The sequence below is a fragment of the Podarcis pityusensis genome, assembly GCF_964106645.2.
Source record: "Podarcis pityusensis genome assembly, chromosome: 2".
Lineage (NCBI taxonomy): Eukaryota > Metazoa > Chordata > Lepidosauria > Squamata > Lacertidae > Podarcis > Podarcis pityusensis.
Genome location: NC_138029.1, coordinates 6,356,601 through 6,374,423, shown reverse-complemented (window position 1 = coordinate 6,374,423; position 17,823 = coordinate 6,356,601). Strand labels below are relative to the sequence as shown.

Here is a 17,823-nt window from a genome sequence, read left to right as displayed (position 1 = left end):
CTTCTTGCAGCAGGTGGAGGGGAAGAGGGAAGGCAAAGGGACTAGTGAAGGAACAGAATGGGGAGTGCGACAGAATCTTCTCCCATTGCCTCAGAGCTTATGGCTATAGATAGGATCTCTAGTGGGTGAAGTGGTAATCCTACAGCTCCCCCCCCCCACGTTCAACGGTGTGTGTTCTGCAACATGTTCTAGTGCTTATGCTTGGCTTGTTCTGTGATGCTTCCCCAATGCTACCACATTACTGCTGACTGGAGAAGCTGTAGTGCAACCAAAACAGAACAAGAATAAACAAGGAACATTTGTGTTAGAAAAAGTGACAGGATATGCACTCATTGAGCATGTGAAATAATACACCTGCCCTCAGGGGTGGGCTATGGTAATTTTTCGTAATATGGCACCCTGTGCGAGCCCAAAATGTTATGCCCCCAAATGCATCTTCTCAGTTTTGTGCCCCCCCCCCGGCTTGGCACCCTGTGCCTGCACCACCTTAAATCTGGTGCTGCTGCTGCCCCAAATTGTCATTTGCAGGTGCAAATAGCTTTGGAAGTGGGATCACGTGTGACGACCACGATGGCCTCACAAGCACAGATCACCATGAATGTGCAGTAAAAAGGATGAGGTGGGGCTTATTTAGGAGTTGTTCCACAATCACCCTGCCAAGCCCATGTAAATATAACTGCTGCACTCTGTCCTGGCTGTTTGATTGACTGTTCCTTTACAAGACCCCTGGTAACTCACTTACATTCTTGTTCTAGGAAGTGGTATGGGGATGGGGAGGCTGAGAGAAGACCCAAAACTATGATGTTTGAGTTTTGATTGGAATTTTTGGAAAAGAGAGGGAAAACAAAACTCCAAAACAAAAAGTAAGCAGGGTTACAGTAGGAATTTGCAGCAGCTGACCAAAGTGAACACTATTCACCAGACATGTATGGTGACCTGTTAGGGACTTGGGGTCAAACCATTTCCTTCCTGCAGGGCAAATAGGAGCTACATGGGGAGGGCAATTCAGAGTGGGGAAATGATGGCAGGTGAAAGGGTTAAAGTGTCCTGATCCAGCCCCCTCCCCCTCCCCCCTCCAGTGGCATGTAGCTTTGGGGAGGGGGACAAGGGGGGGGTCGTATTTATCCTAAAATCATGGTGTCAATAATGTATTGTATTTTTTCTTTATTTTTTCTTTTATCTTTTTGTCAACTGCTTTGAGGGATTCTTGTATAATCATATTTTGGTGGCGTGTGGTTAACCTGATTTTGCCACTGACTGAAACGCCTTAAACCTTTTGGGGGAGAGAGAAGCATCTGGTGGGCAAAAAATATCTGCCTGGAGACCGTGTTCTGCTCTGTGGGTCAGATGTTGAGCAGGCCTGGGCCAGAGTAATGATTGGAGCTCAGCTAGAGGCTAAATGAGGCTGTTTGGAGACCATCATATCCTAATAGCAGGGAAGTGATTGAGATTGGCTTTGTTGCATGTCTGGTTTAGATCCCAAACTGGGATTCTGTGAGTGCATAACAACAATTATTTAATACTTTAGACGTTCCCTAGCTCCTTTAAATACGCACATCTTCTTTCTAGCTGTGTTTGCTATTAAATCATATGTGAGACTAATGGGCTTCTGACTAGCTGTCCATTTCACAATATTGCTGGTGATGATGTGCTCTTGGTTGCTACGAATCTGATTTGCACCCTGTCAATTTCTGGTTGGCTTATTCTGAGAGCAGGAGATCACTGCAGTGATTTCTGTCTGGAATGACTTCTGTAATTTTGCAATTGCATGGCCACTGGCTAGGATTTTCAGGCGATTTTTTTGCTGACTGGGAACAGTTATGGACCACAGGTATGAAGTTTACGGCATGTAATGCCTTAAGAGAGAATATTATGAAAATGATATACAGGTGGTACATGACCCCAGTCAAGCTTGCAAAAATCTATCATTTGCCCGATAATAAATGTTGGAAATGTAAAGAAACTGAAGGTACATTCTTTCACCTTTGGTGGACGTGCCCAAGGATTAAGGCTTTCTGGGAGATGATTTATAATGAAATAAAAAAGGTATTTAAATATACCTTTCTGAAGAAACCAGAGGCCTTTCTTCTGGGCATTGTCGGCCAATTGGTGCCAAAGAAGGACAGAACTTTTTTTATGTATGCTACAACAGCAGCAAGAATACTCATTGCAAAGTATTGGAAGACACAAGATCTACCCACTCTGGAAGAATGGCAGATGAAGGTGATTGACTACATGGAATTGGCAGAAATGACTGGCAGAATCCGAGACCAGGGAGAAGAGTCGGTGAAAGAAGACTGGAAGAAATTTAAAGACTATTTACAGAAATATTGTAAAATTAATGAATCTTAGAAGGATGTTGGATAGAAACTAAGTGGTTTCCAGCTGTAATGCCTTAAGAGATACGAAAAAAGGTTTACAAATGGGTAAAAGCTTAATGGTAAGGATTTGCTGAACTAACAAACTGAACTGGAATACAAAAAAGGGAGGTACAAGGAGGTCCGGGGAAATAAGTGTAAGGAAGATATGCTATGGAAAATTAACGTGTTTTTAACTGTCTTTATTTTGTATGTTTCTTTTTATTTTTTATTTCTTTGTTATATCTTTAAAAAATTATTCTTTTTTCTGTATTTTGTATTTTCTTGTATTTTTATTTTTTGTTTTTGCGTAATTCTTGTATTCTTTGAAACATTAATAAATATCATTTGAAAAATAATAATAGGATTTTCAGGCGATTTCTTGGTGAGACAAGTAGACCAGATCTGAAAACAAGGCAACTTGCAGCTTTAACCACTAATTAACTTTCTAGTGTAATGTTGCAATACAAAGGCTGTTAAATTCAAATTAGGAATGAGTTTGCTATCTTGAGCTTTCATCAGTTGTACAGTGCAGTCTATTAACAGAGTGAGGGCGTTAGAAAAAGCATTACAAAAGTCTATCACTCAGGATAACATTTCATGCATCTGTTGAAGTTCAGTATTGTCTGTGAAAGTTTATGCTATGATGTATTCATTGGTCTTTAAGGTGCCACAAGATTCTGATTTTTTTTCTAGGCAGCAAGGTGCCACAAACCTTTTGTGACCTACTTCCAAAGGAAACAGAACTTTTAGTGGGGCATGTACCTATGAAACAGCTTGTCACTCAGAAGTGAGGACAGACCTGCATAGCCATATACTTGGGACACCAGATAGGGGTAGAATCATGCGCAGTGAAAGCTATGATGTAATCACAGCTGGATCTAATGTTGCTACAAACACTGGATCCCACATCTTCCAGTGAAGTTGGCTGTGTTAGTCCATTACAATAATTATAACAGCCATACGGCACCTGGAACAAACTAGCAGACTCATCCTAGCATAAACATTTCTCCCTCCATCCTGCTCCCACACTCGGACTCACGTGGACATACTGGGGTGTGCATGAAAATGGGACCAAATGACCATGAGATGCAAAAAGTACTGTCTCTGATAATTCTGTATAAAATTTATGATAGGCAAAGCTACCATTCAGCGGTAGTTTGGTGATAATCGCCCCAGTTTTGCTATTATTATCCCGACCTTTAGTGGGACAGGAAACAGTTATTGTGATTCAAACCCAACTGATAGAGCCAAATGTCTTGATAACTTTCTAATTCAGCTATTTCACCCTATTTTTGAAATTTTTAATGTTTGATGATTTAGCATGTTTTTAATATTCTGTTGGGAGCTGCCCAGAGTGGCTGGGGAAACCCAGCCAGATGGGTGGGTTATTATTATTATTACATTGCAGTCTCCTTTCGCAGTGCCTTTGTTGCAGAAAGGCACTTCCCAAGAAAGCAGTATACTGTCTCATAAAGCTGAAATGTTATCCCACTGGTTTCTGAATATTGCAATTTATTGCATCAGATTTGTGACCGGTTTGTATGCATTTCAATGTTTGTCCTGTACTGAAGGCAATCGTTGATGGCATGTATCCCTTTGGCAAATAAGCCGGTGAGTGAACTCCTGAAGATGTGGTAATTTTTTTCTGGCAAGCTGTCATGAGGCCCTACTCCCTGCACGTTCACACATGATGTTTGTTCATACTGCCCTGAACTGTAGTCATGGCCTTCACCAAGGGTGGGTGATGACCCAAACAATAGGAAGATCCCAGGGTTCTGGAACAAGGTCAGTATTTTGGACAAGGACCAATATGCTGATTCAGGACTGCTGTTTGCAATCATTCCACTGAGGCAGAAAAACCAAATTGTCTCAGCAGGATTCTGAGCAACTAACGGGATTTGGTTAGTCAAGAAGCAAGTCCATACCCTGTTAACATCCTGTAATGGTGTTGTCTGAGTGGTGTCTCATTGTAGCAAATGTCTAATATAAATCCTTCAAGTGCACATCCCCATCCAACAAGCTGGAACAAATGTGGCTGAATCCAGGACTTGGATATAGATGGAAGATCTTGTGTTATGCTTTGGATGGAAGCAAGAAGTGTGCAAACATGTTTTGCAGTCAGCTGGTTTCTATTATAAGCTGGTGCCTATTTGTCTACTATGCAGTTTTGCAGTATCATCCATAAAACGAACCTGCATGTGGACAGGTTTATGCTTGGGTTGATGGTGAGGTGAATATTTTTTCACTAGTCCTAGTGTACAGTCGTACCTCGGAAGTCGAACAGAATCCATTCCGGAAGTCCATTTGACTTCCGAAACGTTAGATTTCCAAAGCGCAGCTTTTGATTGGCTGAGGAAGCTCCTGTAGCCAATTGGAAGCCTCGTTGGATGTTCGGCTTCCAAAAGAACGTCCAAAAACCGGAAAATTGATTGCCGATTTTTGATCATTTGGGAGCCGGAACGTTTGACTCCCCAGGTGTTCAGGAGTCGAGGTACAACTGTACAGTACTGTACAGTCTCCTGCCCATGGGTCCAGATGATGAAGATGTCATCAATATAACTTGGGGGAGGTGTTTGTGGGCAGAAGCAGAAGTAAGTGTTGTTCTAAAATAGCCATGGATATGTTTGCATACTGTGTTGCCCATTTACCTGTCTTTTTGAAATAATGGTGTTTGAGGACCAAGTGGCAAAACTTGGTAGCTATATGTGGTCCAGCATCCTGGATAACATTCCTGATGGCTGGTACTCTGTTTTTGAGGGGGAAAGTGGTCTGGAACCTCAGTATCCCTGATTGCCAAAATAATATTCCCCGGGATAGAGAAAGACTTGTACAGTAGTTGCCCAACAGAGTTGGTGGTTTTCTTTGTGGAAGGAGGAAAGGAAGAGAAAGAAAAATATTTGAAGGAAAGGATGGATTGAACAAACAGGCTCCTGTTCTAAATGTAGAAATGTAGCATCAATGTAGCATTTTCCAAAGCAAATTGTCTTTTTGCAGATCCCTCCCACCCTGCTTTTCAACACAAGACTCTTTGTAATGCTTTGCAATGCAAATGTGAAGCTGAAGTTTGGACAGAATGCTCATTGCATGGCAAATTCTTCTCTGCTCCTCCAACACCGTTCTTGCAAATGTAGTTGTGTTGACCCACAAGAAGAAAATCCAAAATCCACATTAGGGCAATACCCTTATTAGGCCAACCAAGATACTACAAGTAGCATGCGAGCTTCTGAGTTCTCCTATACAGGTATTATTCTAGATGATAAAAAAACCAAGACTGGTGAGAGGAAACCTGTGTATTTTGCAAAAGTAAAAAATGATACACTTGTGATTAACAGCTGGATCTTATATTTCTAAAAATTGGAGTGTCAACCATTGTATGCTTCTTTTTCCCAGAAGCCCTGCAAAGCACCTAATAGAGCCTCATTTGAATATTGCAACCTCCTTCCACGGTTTTTCTGACTAAATTCAGACTCCATGCATGATTTCAACACCAGTCATTTCGCTTCCCCCTTTCTGTCTACTGAATACTGTAATAGTTCTGGAGAAGGCAAAAGCTTGCCCACTGTTTTCTTTCTAACATCTTTAACATTGCTTGAGAAAGGTATTTTCTAATGTAGATTTTGAATGAAGAAAGGAAGTTAAGATCATTTTTTTAAGACTATGGTGGCAACTTAAGCCACATGTATGAATTGGCTCTTAGACCTGGAACATGGCTCCACGTTGTGCCCAGGAAACTCAAGAAACAATTGGAGATTAAATGGCTTTTGAGCATGTGCAGAGTGCCTTTCTCTCTTCCTTGAGCACATCCTGGGTTCCATGGGTCAGTGTCAGGGCCTGTTGCATTTCTGGAAGGGGTGAGGAGAGGAGGAGTCTGAGGTCCACCACTGTGTGCATGTGCCTGTTCATTTATCTGTTAACCAGACCCAGCCTGGTTACCTGTACAAAGTTTAGGGGAGATGTGTTTGGTGAATCAGGTCACATGCTACCCTAGAACAAACCAGAGATGATTGAACTAGCACCAGCACCTTCTGTTGCAGAGATGGAGAACCTGAGACTCTTTGGATGTTGTTGGACTACAACTTCCATCATCTCTGACTCTGACCTTTGTCCATGCTGGCTGGGGCTGATGGGAGTTTGAGTTCTCATTCTTGATCTGTTGCCACAATTTTCCAAGTTTAAAATGGACCTACCTAAGGATTTTTTTCATGTCCCCTCTATTTATTTACTTTATTTCAAACATTTACATCCCACTTCTCGATTGTAGTTTTCCAAGGCAGGAGGGTTGTATGTTGCTGGTGTGTGACTTTCTGGTGGAGCTGGGCAGGTTTGTTGGCTTCAAAGGGCTAGAGCTGCCTTGCACAAAGCTGCGGCAGGATGTGGTAAAATAATGACGAGCATCTCTGCATTTGAAGAGATAACTGACTTTGTGAGCAGAGATCACTGATAAGATGAATGATGGGAGTTCAGGCATAGAATACAACCTTTTGATAACTTTCTGATCAATTTGGGCTAGATTTTGCCTAGAATTTCTTTCTTAATTACAGGTCTTGATCTTGGAAGGTGTGAATCATGTCAGAGAAAACGGTGCCCGTGATCATGCACAGAGTGTTCTTTTCTTCCCCTTTTCAGTAACCACAGTTTGCATCCACATACCTGGAACTGAGGTAAAATTTTCCAGGAAAGATTGTGTGACCTTCCCATTCACAGTTCACCTCCAGCATCACTTGCTTGAAATAAAGCAGGGAGGTAGAAGACCTCGCCTTACTAAAGAAGGCCAGTTTAGCTTACACTGTGATTCAGCCACGCAAATCTGTGGACCAGCTGAAGTGCCCCAGTAGCTTTCTCTCACTAGGTCTGGTTCAGATGACACACGAAGCCAAACCATGCCTTGGGATGGCTCAGTTGCAGAATGACCAAGGTGGAGCAAAGTACAATAGCCACAGTCTCCTTTCTGGAGAGCGTGCTAAGCCATGGTTAGGCTCACTATGATGTGTGAAACCAGGTCACTATGACAGGAATCTTTGTGGAATCTGTTTTCTCCCTGTCAAAGGCTGTTTTCTGTAGTGCAGATATATTTCTTGGCTGCTGTAGGTTCTGCATTCAAATTATGTAATAACCACATTATACTTTGTGTGCTAGAACTGTCTTTGATTCAGTGCTGTGGATGTTAGTTAAGAAGGAATATTTCATGCACTTAACAGGATTTTCAAGAAAAGAAAAAAGTATGTGCTTTCAGATGCACCAGCACCAGAAGTTTAGGCAAAATCTGATGACAAAGCAGGACAATGCTGCTTCCAGGACAGAATAATAATGTGTGAAAGGTGCCCCACTCCCACGAAGGGAAAACACCCTTGGGTAAGATTATTTTAAGGCAATAATAATAATAATAATAATAATAATTTATTATTTATACCCCGCCCATCTGGCTGGGTTTCCCCAGCCACTCTGGGCGGCTTCCAAAAGAATATTAAAATACTATGATACATCAAACATTAAAAGCTTCCCTAAACAGGGCTGCCTTCAGATGTCTTCTAAAAGTCTGGTAGTTGTTGTTCTCTTTGACATCTGGTGGGAGGGCGTTCCACAGGGAGGGCGCCACTACCGAGAAGGCCCTCTGCCTGGTTCCCTGTAACTTGGCTTCTCGCAGTGAGGGAACCGCCAGAAGGCCCTCGGTGCTGGACCATTACTGGGGCAATGGGAGGTCCTGGGCTCTCCAATACTGGTAGATAATATGCATTCTCATGGCAAGTAGTCATGGATAGCTTTATGAATTACCGTATTTTTCGCCCTATAGGACGCACTGTCCCATAAGGCGCACCTAGTTTTTTTTGGGGGGGGGGGAATAAAGGGAAAAAATTTATTCCCCCCCCCAGGAGCGGGGCTGGGTCGGGGGAAGCTCGGGCTTCCCCCGACTCCAGCCCCCAGAACAGGCAACTCTCCGCAAGCCGCGGGAGCCCAGCGCCAGGCTCCCGTGCCTTGCAGAGAGCTGCGCCAAGCCTGGGCGCGCTGAGCTCAGCCTGCGCGGGCTTCAGCGTGCAGGCAACTCTCCGCAAGCCGGGGGAGCCCTCCCGCGCCTTGCGGAGAGCTACCCGAAGCCCAGGCGCGACTGCTCAGCGCACCAGGGCTTCGGGATAAGAGGCAGCTCTGCGCAAGCCGTGGGAGGGCTCCCGCGGCTTGCTCACAGCTACCTGAAGCCTGGGCGCGACTGCTCGGTGCGCCGGGGCTTCGGGATAAGAGGCAGCTGTGCGCAAGCCGGGGGAGCCCTCCTGCGGCTTGTGCACAGCTACCCGAAGCCCAGGGGCGACTGCTCAGTGTGCCCGGGCTTCGGGGTGCAGGCAGCTGTGCGCAAGCCGTGGGAGCCCGGGGGAAACTCCGTTCCCAGGTTTGAGACGGTGGAAAATTTATCTTTCTTTACTCTCTCTCCTGCAGGCTTAAACAGTCAAAAATCCCCCTCTTTTCTCCTGCTTCCAAGAGGGGTTTTGGTGGTGATGAATGAAGGAAATTTAGAACTTTATATACGACTTTCCAGACTTTAGCTTACACAGTTTTTGCTTCAATCTATTTACAAAAAACGGGAGGCGGACTTCCTGTTTAGAACCTTCCTGTTTCGGTGCCAAATTAAGATATTTCTTAATACTTAATCCAATTTTCCGTCCTACTCACGGGTACTTGTTTAGAGTATAAATATCCACAGGAAAAGGTCAGCACTCTCCGGCAATGGCTGTGCAGCTTCACTCCGTAAAAGTAGCGGTTGATTCAAAACAACGCGCCACTCACCCCACGTCGCTTCGGACCCCCGAAAAAGGGTTTCCCTGCGAGTAGGGGAGGTAGGGGAGGCGCTCCTGGTGTCAGCCGAATCCCACGTTTCCAGGCTTCCTCCGCCTGGGATTTTTAAAGGGTCTCCGCCTTCGCCGCGGCGGCAAGACCCGATTTTCACGGAGCGGGTTCCTCTCTGTCAGAGGAACTCTGCCATTGCCGATGGCGCTGTCCCGGAAGTCCGTGAATTCCCTAGTTTTAACTATCTGCTGTGTGACGAAGTATTTCCTTTTGACCTCAGTCTTCTAACATTCAACTTTATGGGGGTCCCAGGTCAAGCTTCACAGTCATGTGGTTTGCCCTTTGCTGAAACTTTTCTGACTCTACAGTAGCACATAATGAATGGTCTTGTGTTGATTTTATGTGTCAGCAGTAGGAGGCCCACAGGCATTCTGAGAACTCTGTTAAAGGGATCACTGCCATTTCTCTAGTGCTTGTACTGGTGTTCCTCCATGTTAATTTCCTAAATGTGAGGCATTGTTGGCAGTATTTTGGGGACAGTTGGCACAGTGCTGCAACTTTGCTTTCTCCCCCAAGGATGGGAATTAATGCCTCTTCCCCTAGGGCTGGGTGACCAGTGGTGTAGGAGACGGGGACTTTTTTTAAGAGCAGAAGTGATGTCAATGTGATGTCTAATGAAAAAGAGGGTAAATGAGGGTGCACCCACACTTCGCTTGTCCCGTGCCTAGAAAAATCAGAGCAAACCTCAATCCACAGAAAACTTGACGTTTGCTTCAGTTGATTGACATTTGCTCTGATTAAGTGGTGAAGTTTTCCCCGGAGGGAGAGGCAGGTACAAACAGAAGTGTGAACAAGCCCTGACTGGCGGTCCTTGCTTATGGAATTGAGTGAGGCTAATAATCAAGCAGAGGCTTTTGTCTTTGATTGTGTTCCTACCTTACTGTAGCAGTTGAAATGGTAACACTTCCTTTTTCAAATTTGCATTTCTTCTACTTATTTAGAAATGTGCCAAATCATTTACGAAAGAGGGCCCTTCCTGGACTCATAAGGAATTGTTGCTGAAAGAGATTTGGAACATACCCAGAAGAATTCAGTGTTGCGCGGTTGTTATCATTCCATTAGTGCAAGCATTTCTGCTTGCCTGACAGAACAACCTCTCCTTTCCTCCCCCAGTGCGCTGTTCTGGAGGTTTTCCAGAGCAGATCGGGAGAAGGAGAGTGGAAGAAGCTGCCCTGCCCTGGTGTGCTCACAGGAGCCCTTGTGTCGGCTTCGGTTAGTGTACTGGGTTAGTTCAATCTGGCCCATAGCTTCCTTCTTGACAGCAGTCATATGAGCAATTGCTGTCAGTTGGAAATCCCCCAACTTTAGTAGTACAGTAATGCAATGGTATGATAATGTTTGGGAGATAGCTTTTATGACCATAAAAGACGAGAAGAAGGTTGCAGTGCACAAGTAAATTGATAGAACTATGGAGTTTAAAAACCATTGTAATTCAAAATATTAAGATATTGCACAACCTTGTGCCTTATTTTCACTCATGATTGCCGTGCATTAGACTGCAGTTCCCATTATCCCTGACAGCTGACCATGAAGGCAGGGGGCTGATGGGAGCTAGAGTCCAACAACATAGGAGGACACAAGGGGGGGGGGTTGACGGCTTATTTTTTTCCTTCTCTGTCTTAGCTGCTACTTACTTTCTTCTGCCACTAAATAAGTATGATTGCCTAGAATTGTAGTCATTATATATGTAATTTTGTACAATACACTACAGCAGTCGCCACTAAGTTCTGTGGGCAACTGGGCACATATGGTATCTTGAGGAAGCAACAGGGGTGTCCTTTACAAAATGGTTGCAAAAAATGGTTGCCATATGAAAAAGAGACAGGGCCACAAGATGGTCCGTCAGTGGGGTGGAATGGCACCTACATCAGTCACTGCCACATTCACTCTTTGCAGCTCTCCTCTGTTCAGAACAGATGGGAGGGTAGGCACCCATTCCTGAGCCAGTGCAAATAGAAACTGAGCAGGATGAGTAAACAGTTTCTTGTATATTGTGGATTTTAGGAAATAGCTACTGAGACCTTTCGTGGACACCATAGGAGATATTAGTGAGCACAATGGCACCATGTTAGTGACTGCTTGTGTTGCAGTTTTGTATTTCTAATAAAGAGCCAAAGATTGCATTTCAGCTGGCTTGATACCTTTTGTTAAAGGTCAATGTTTTCTACAAGTTGAATTTATTCCATAATTTATTACTGTCAGCTGATTCTAATCAAATGGGTTTTATGCCACAGATTGCTGTTCTTTAGTGGGGGGGGGGGTGTATGCATGTATAAATTTACATATATCAGTTGATACAGCTGCCTGCATTTTTGGACTTTCTTTGAGGGTGTGGTGATGGGGATTGTCCCAATGAGCCCATGCATTTCAAAATTACCACACTATTGTAGAATATCTCAGAAGTAGGAGAAAACTAAAGTAGCCCCTACACAAATAAAAGGGGGGGGGGAGAGAAGAACAGGAACAAGGTGCAAACTTGTTTCATTTCCATTGTTTAATACGGTTTCAACATCCCGTGGTGCAGGCAAAAACATGAATGCCTGTATCCTCACCATGCATCTTGCTCAACTGATGACGTGCCAAATCATTGCTAATTACTGTAGCTCTTCCCTATATGACTCACGCTGCTTCTAGTAACGACTGTGCAACTGGTGCAAGGAATGTTTCGAGAAAGCACACAACTCACTTGGATGAGAGGGTGCAGAACATTCTGCTTCAGAAAAAGGTAGGGCTGAAGGGGACAAAAGTGTGGGAGGGACCAGATCTCAGTGGTAGATTGCTTTCTTTCATGCAGATCAGAGCTGGGCCAACTTGGTTCCCTCCTGATGTTGTTGGCCAGAACCCCCACCATCACTGGCTATGGGCCATGCTGGCTGGGGCTGATGGGAGCAGGGAGTCAAACAGCATCTGTAGGGCACCATGTGGGCTGCCCCTGACGTAGGAGTTTCTAGTTCAATCCCTGGCATATGCAGGTTTTAAAAAAGATTGGGTAGCCCTGCTTTGGAATCTCAACTGCATCAGCCTCAGGCAGTTTGGCCAGTGGTCAGGGATGATGGGAGTTGTAGTCTGGCAGTATCTGGAGGAGAGCCACACACTCCCCATCAAGCAGTGTAATCATTTCAAGAAATAAATAATAGCATAGCCTCCAAGTGCCACTTTTTAGCCATGGCACCCACGGGAAAAAATAAGCAAATCTGCTTTGTTCTTCAACAGAGAAATCCTGGTTTAAGATGGAGCCATAGGCAAAATTGCAGCTGGCTTGCAATGCCTTTGAGGCTCTCCTATGCAAGTGAGAAAGTGCTCCTTCCTGTTCAGTTTGCTTTCTACTGTTGCCCGCCCGCTCTCCTGCTCACCCAGGCTCTTTCCCCAGGCTCTCCCTCCCTCCCCAATCCCATGACCAGAAGGGCAGGAGGGATCATTAAACCACTCAGGCGAGGTCTCTTCAGCTTGGCAGAGGAGCATTGCAGCAAAACAGTTGCCTTACAGCCAACGGGAGAGCAGCTGCCTCTGCATGGCTTTGCAAAATAAATAATAATAATAATAATAATAATTCTTCCAGTAGCACCTTAGAGACCAACTTAAGTGTGCATGCACACAAAAGCTCATAGCAATAACAAACTTAGTTGGTCTCTAAGGTGCTACCGGAAGAATTTGTTTGTTTGTTTGTTTGTTTGTTTGGACTACGGCCGACGAACATGGCTACCTACCTGTGACTATGGCTTTGCAAAGTTAGCTAGTGTTTTTTCCTCCCCCCCCCCCGTCTAGCCCAAACCCAAGCATGTCTACTTGGAAGTAAGTGCCATTGAGGTCAGTGTGCATCTGAAGAAGTGTGCATGCACACGAAAGCTTATACCAAGAACAAACTTAGTTGGTCTCTAAGGTATATGAAAGATGGGTGCAGATGACTAGTACCTGCCGAAACAAACATGGAAGAGAACCGAAATGAGACTTTTTCAAAAAGAACAGGCTGCCTTGAGAATTGAGCAGTGCCTGCTAATAATTCAGGCACAGCCAGCAAATGGACTGCAAGTCCTAATGTAATGGTTTCTATGGAACTAAGCAGGTCTGAGCTTGCTACTACCCCAGTGGGAGGAAGCCTGGGCAACCTATAGGTGCTGCTTTGAGCAGGAAGAGAACAATACCCAGTTTTAACAAACACAACTTCTGCCTTTAAATGGAGATGAAATGAACTAGGCATCCAGTTTTTTCACTTTGTAAGTTCATTAGTAACAATGACGGGGTTCTATGCTGGACTGGAGGAAGGGATTTAGGGAGTGGTAACAGTCCACGGGTTAGGAGGTGCTATATTTGCCCTGGGTGCTGGCGACCCATGCCGTGCCACTGATCCACAAGGATAAATGGCATCTTCCCTTAAAGGGACCTCAGGCAGCAGAAAAGGATACTGTGTAGCAGGATTAGGAAATACCTCCTCCATCTTGGAGAGCTATAGCTAGTCAGGGCTAGAAAGCACATTTGTCTGGAGTTATTGAACATGTTTATGTGGACTGAATGGTTATTAAGTGTCTGAGTTACCTTCTAAATAGCATTTAACATATTTAATATGGTTTTGCTAATTCCCCGTTTTTGGCCTTAAAAAGTTCCTTTTGAAAACTTTAAATGCAAATAATAGTCATGCATCTATCCCCTGGGCTTTAAAACCAAGCTGGTCAATGTAAATATTTGTCTTTTCTGTACAGTAATTTCATAGCATCCTTTTGCGCAATGATCTGAAAGTGAGTTGATATTATTATTATTATTATTATTATTATTATTATTATTTATTTGCATTTGGCCCTTCCTAACAATGAGCTCAGGGTAGCATATATGGTTCTTCTTCCCCTCCCCTATTTTATCATCACGATAACCCTTTGATGTGAGTTAAGCAGAGAGTGTGACTGGCCCAAGGTAATCCAATATGCTCCATGGATGAGTGGAGAATTCTGTCTGGGTCTTCCCAACAGGCTAACCCCTGCACCAACTTCATGCAACTCAAAAGCCCAGATGCTTCAGTCTCTCTGTCTAAGCATGGCCAGGGAGCTAGCTCATTCAATTTTTTGGTTTGGTTCTGGTTCAAATATGACTGGTTTGGTTCCAGTTTAGACTGATAAGTCTACTTATTTAATAGATTTATATTCAACTTTTTTGACAAGAAAATGGCTTGCATTTACAGAATGCAAATGTATGCCAAATAAGGACAAAATTTTGGGGTATGGTACTTAAAGCTTCACTGAAATGTCACTAGGGTCTAGCCTTGCAGGTTCAGAATCTATCAGGTTCAAGCAAGAGATCTCTGCCAGGCAAATTGGAAGCAAAACAGTGGCTAGAAGAAAGCTGGATCATTTGTTATTGCAACAAGGTTCCAACTCCCAAGCAAAACATGGGAGAAGCCCAGAACAAAGGGCACATTCTTTTCTGGTTTCTGTGAGGACTGGTAATACAAGCTCCGATACTTTAGAGCGGTGCTTGGTATACGCAGTAGCACATCTGAAGGATTATGGCGTCCTTGTTCCATTCATGCCATGGGTCGGGTCAACTCCACCCTTGGAACTAAAAAACCATCTATTTGGCTACTTTTTTGTGAATGTTTCAGAAAGTGGGGTTTCCTTGCCTTATTACGGCACTGGGAACCCAGTAGAGGTTGCCTAATGGAGGGAAATGTATTGAAATTAACAGTGGTGTGTATGCAATGTTGTGCAGTGGAACCAACCCTTCTGTTTTGGAGCTGTGGCTTTGTCAAATCCCTACAGCGTAACACTCAAGCTCAGGAGGCCAACGCTTCTGATGTGTTGGTTGGGTAGACCTCTGTTGCGTTGATAAATAACGCAGACAAAGAGATGTTTGTTTCAGAGCTTGCGTGTAATGAGCCAGATGAGATGAGAGAGTGTGCGTCTCTGTGTGTGTGTCTCTCTGGCCCCACAGCTTCTCTCTTTTATTCAAAGTTAAAAAGCATGGCCACGGTATGCTTGCGGCTGATTGGTTAAAAGTAAACAAAGAAACTGAATTCTTATTGGATTACATATATGTAAGGCGGGCTTACATAGGTTCATCAATCTTTGGTACATGAAAGAAAATATGCAAGAGCTGCACTTAGACAGGTATATAAGCTCTTAATCCACTTATGACTAAAATTGATTATAATATGACTAATGCAATTACTGATGTTATGATCATATGTAAACTCACATAATTAATTATACATTGAGGATTAACATATCATTGTGAACTTAACGTGAACTAAAATAAAAAAGTGGTATGCAAGGAATGGAATGTAGGGATTTGTGTGCCAGGGACAGGCTTGCGCCTTGTGCGTGAAGGAGAGAAGCGTGTCTGATTATAAGAAGCTAGAAATAGTTCCCAGAATGCAAGAGGAAAGAGAACCAATGTTTTTCTATACTGGCACATAAGAATAACATGTCTACATCTCCTCCTTTCTTTTCTTCTTTGCGAGATAAGGCAACTGGGTGAATAAAGCAACAATACTTCCGGATTAGTGGTTTGCCAACAAATGCCGGAAATAATACTGCTAGGGTTGATGGGGCAAAAGTACTTCAAGATTAGTGGTTTGCCAACGAATCTCAAAATAATCCTACCCACATCTCCCCTTTTTGTTTTTAATTTTCTTACCGCTGGCGTTGCCATTTCGCATAATAGGCTGCAAGAAGTGCACTAGGTGGTTGAGGAGGAGAAAAAAGGCATGAAAAAAGACTTGTAAGGCTAGGAATGCATTGGAAAAAACAACAAAACAAAATTAATATACATACAATAATAATGGCATAATAAAAAAGACTACGAAGCCAATTGAGATTAGGGAGCCATGCAGTGGACCATAAGGAAAAGGAGTCCCAGAGACCAGAAAATCCGACATCCTTTTTTATGTGGTGAGTAAGATTTTGCAAATGAGAAATTTGTCTTTGAACGGCCTTAGAATTGTCAGTGATGTTGAAACAGCACATGTCTTCGACCTGTTCGCAACCATAATGATGAAGCATGAGTAGATAGTCAATAGCAGATTTTGTAAAAGTCCATAGTGGAGTTTTGTAAAAGTCCATTATGTAATTCACTCTGTTCTTTATTCAAAAGGTGAAGGGCTTGAGAAGTGAATTTCAGGGTTTTTTCTGCAGAGCAAGCTAAAGAATTAATATTTGCGCTATTACGTACAGCCAAGCCAGGAACACCTAGGAGAGAAACAGCTAAAGAGATATATTCAGACCTACTGAGAAGAGAGACAAAAGCTTCACAATCATTAGTCAATTCAATATTGTGACGATAAAATGATGGACAAACGGCTTAAACAGCAAGGTGTGCCATGGCTAATGTTTGCTGGAATGTGATTAAACGTATAGCCAGGACACGACCTGAAGATTTCCAGTTGAGGGGAAGTGCAAGCTTACTCATTAATTTGAATGGTAGCTTGTAACTGTTGTAATAAATCTCTTCCCCACAGATTGAGGTGGATTTTCAGCACACAGGGCTGAATATATGCAATGGTTTCAGAGCTATCAGGCAGAGAAACAGGCAGCCACTGTGCGCTTTTGCAAGAAGTCTGGTTGCCTCCCATGCCCCACACTTCAGGAGAAGATTCAAGGGGCCATGTGGGATCCCAAAATTTACTTGAAATGACAGAAACATCCGCGCCAGTGTCTATCAGACCCTCTAATAGTTTTCCATTAATTTTATACTTACGAAGGAGTTTTTCTCTTCCAATACGTTGGGTTACAGCTAGAAGCTGTGGGGAAAAAGATGAAGAGAGCTTGTGCAGATTAGTATCAATAACAGAAACAGTATCAGGTGGAGAAGGCAGCATCACCAATTGTGCCCAAGATTCACCTTTTGTTAACTGCATGGGCATATGGCTCCAAAATTGGACCATGATTGTGCCCACATAGTCAGGAGGTAGGACACCTGGGATGATCTGTATGCCTTGTTTTGCCGCAGAAAATTTAGGTAAAATTAAACCTGTGAGGTTAGAAGGAAGTGGACCTGCCATTTGGCTGGCCATGATTATGATTTCACCAGGTAATGCAGTGCTTTTGGTCTCTTGATTAATCAAATCAATAGCAAATTCAAAAGGCACATTTTTAGAAACTTTTGCAGCAGTAGAAACTAAAGGCTGACAACTCTCTATTCTTTGGGGCCCGAGAGTCTGGGCCCAATGAAGTTTCCCTGAGACCTACATTGATTTGCCCAATGATAGCCTTTCCCACACTTTGGGCATTTTTTGGAAGGTCTGGCCGTGGTATTTGCAGTATTATTATTCTGTGGAGTCCTATCTGGGGCCTTGCACTGCTTTGCAAAATGGCCAGGACGCTTGCAATTGAAGCAATTACCTGTTGGTTTTACGGAAGCCTGGATTGCAGTAGCAAGCAATGACATAGCATGTGACTGACTTCCTATTTCCGAACACGATTGTATCATATCTGCAAGACTAAATTTTGAACGGCATGTGACAGATTGTAACACTTTCTGACAGTCCGTGTTCGCATTTTGAAATGCCAATTTTTTCAACAACTCATCCTGAGCTACTTCATTGTCTATTTGTCTAGAGATAGATTCTTTCAATCTATCTACAAATTGATGATATGGTTCTGAATGCTGTTGTTTAACATTTACAAAGGAACTCAGAGGCTGT

General features: G+C 43.5%; 1 protein-coding gene across 8 annotated transcripts in view; it reads left to right on the top strand.

The window, feature by feature from the left end:
- B4GALNT1 (beta-1,4-N-acetyl-galactosaminyltransferase 1) overlaps positions 1-17,823 on the top strand; it is a 50,551-nt gene that overhangs the window by 10,865 nt on the left and 21,863 nt on the right. For 2 of the 8 annotated variants that reach the window (XM_080994645.1, XM_080994646.1), the window contains exon 1: positions 11,821-11,919. The exons of the other annotated variants lie outside the window; for them this stretch is intronic. In XM_080994645.1, the coding sequence (XP_080850771.1) occupies positions 11,855-11,919 (65 nt within the window). In that variant the 5' untranslated portion in view covers positions 11,821-11,854. Of the gene's footprint in view, positions 1-11,820; positions 11,920-17,823 lie in introns of those variants that run through there. 8 annotated transcript variants of the gene reach the window in all.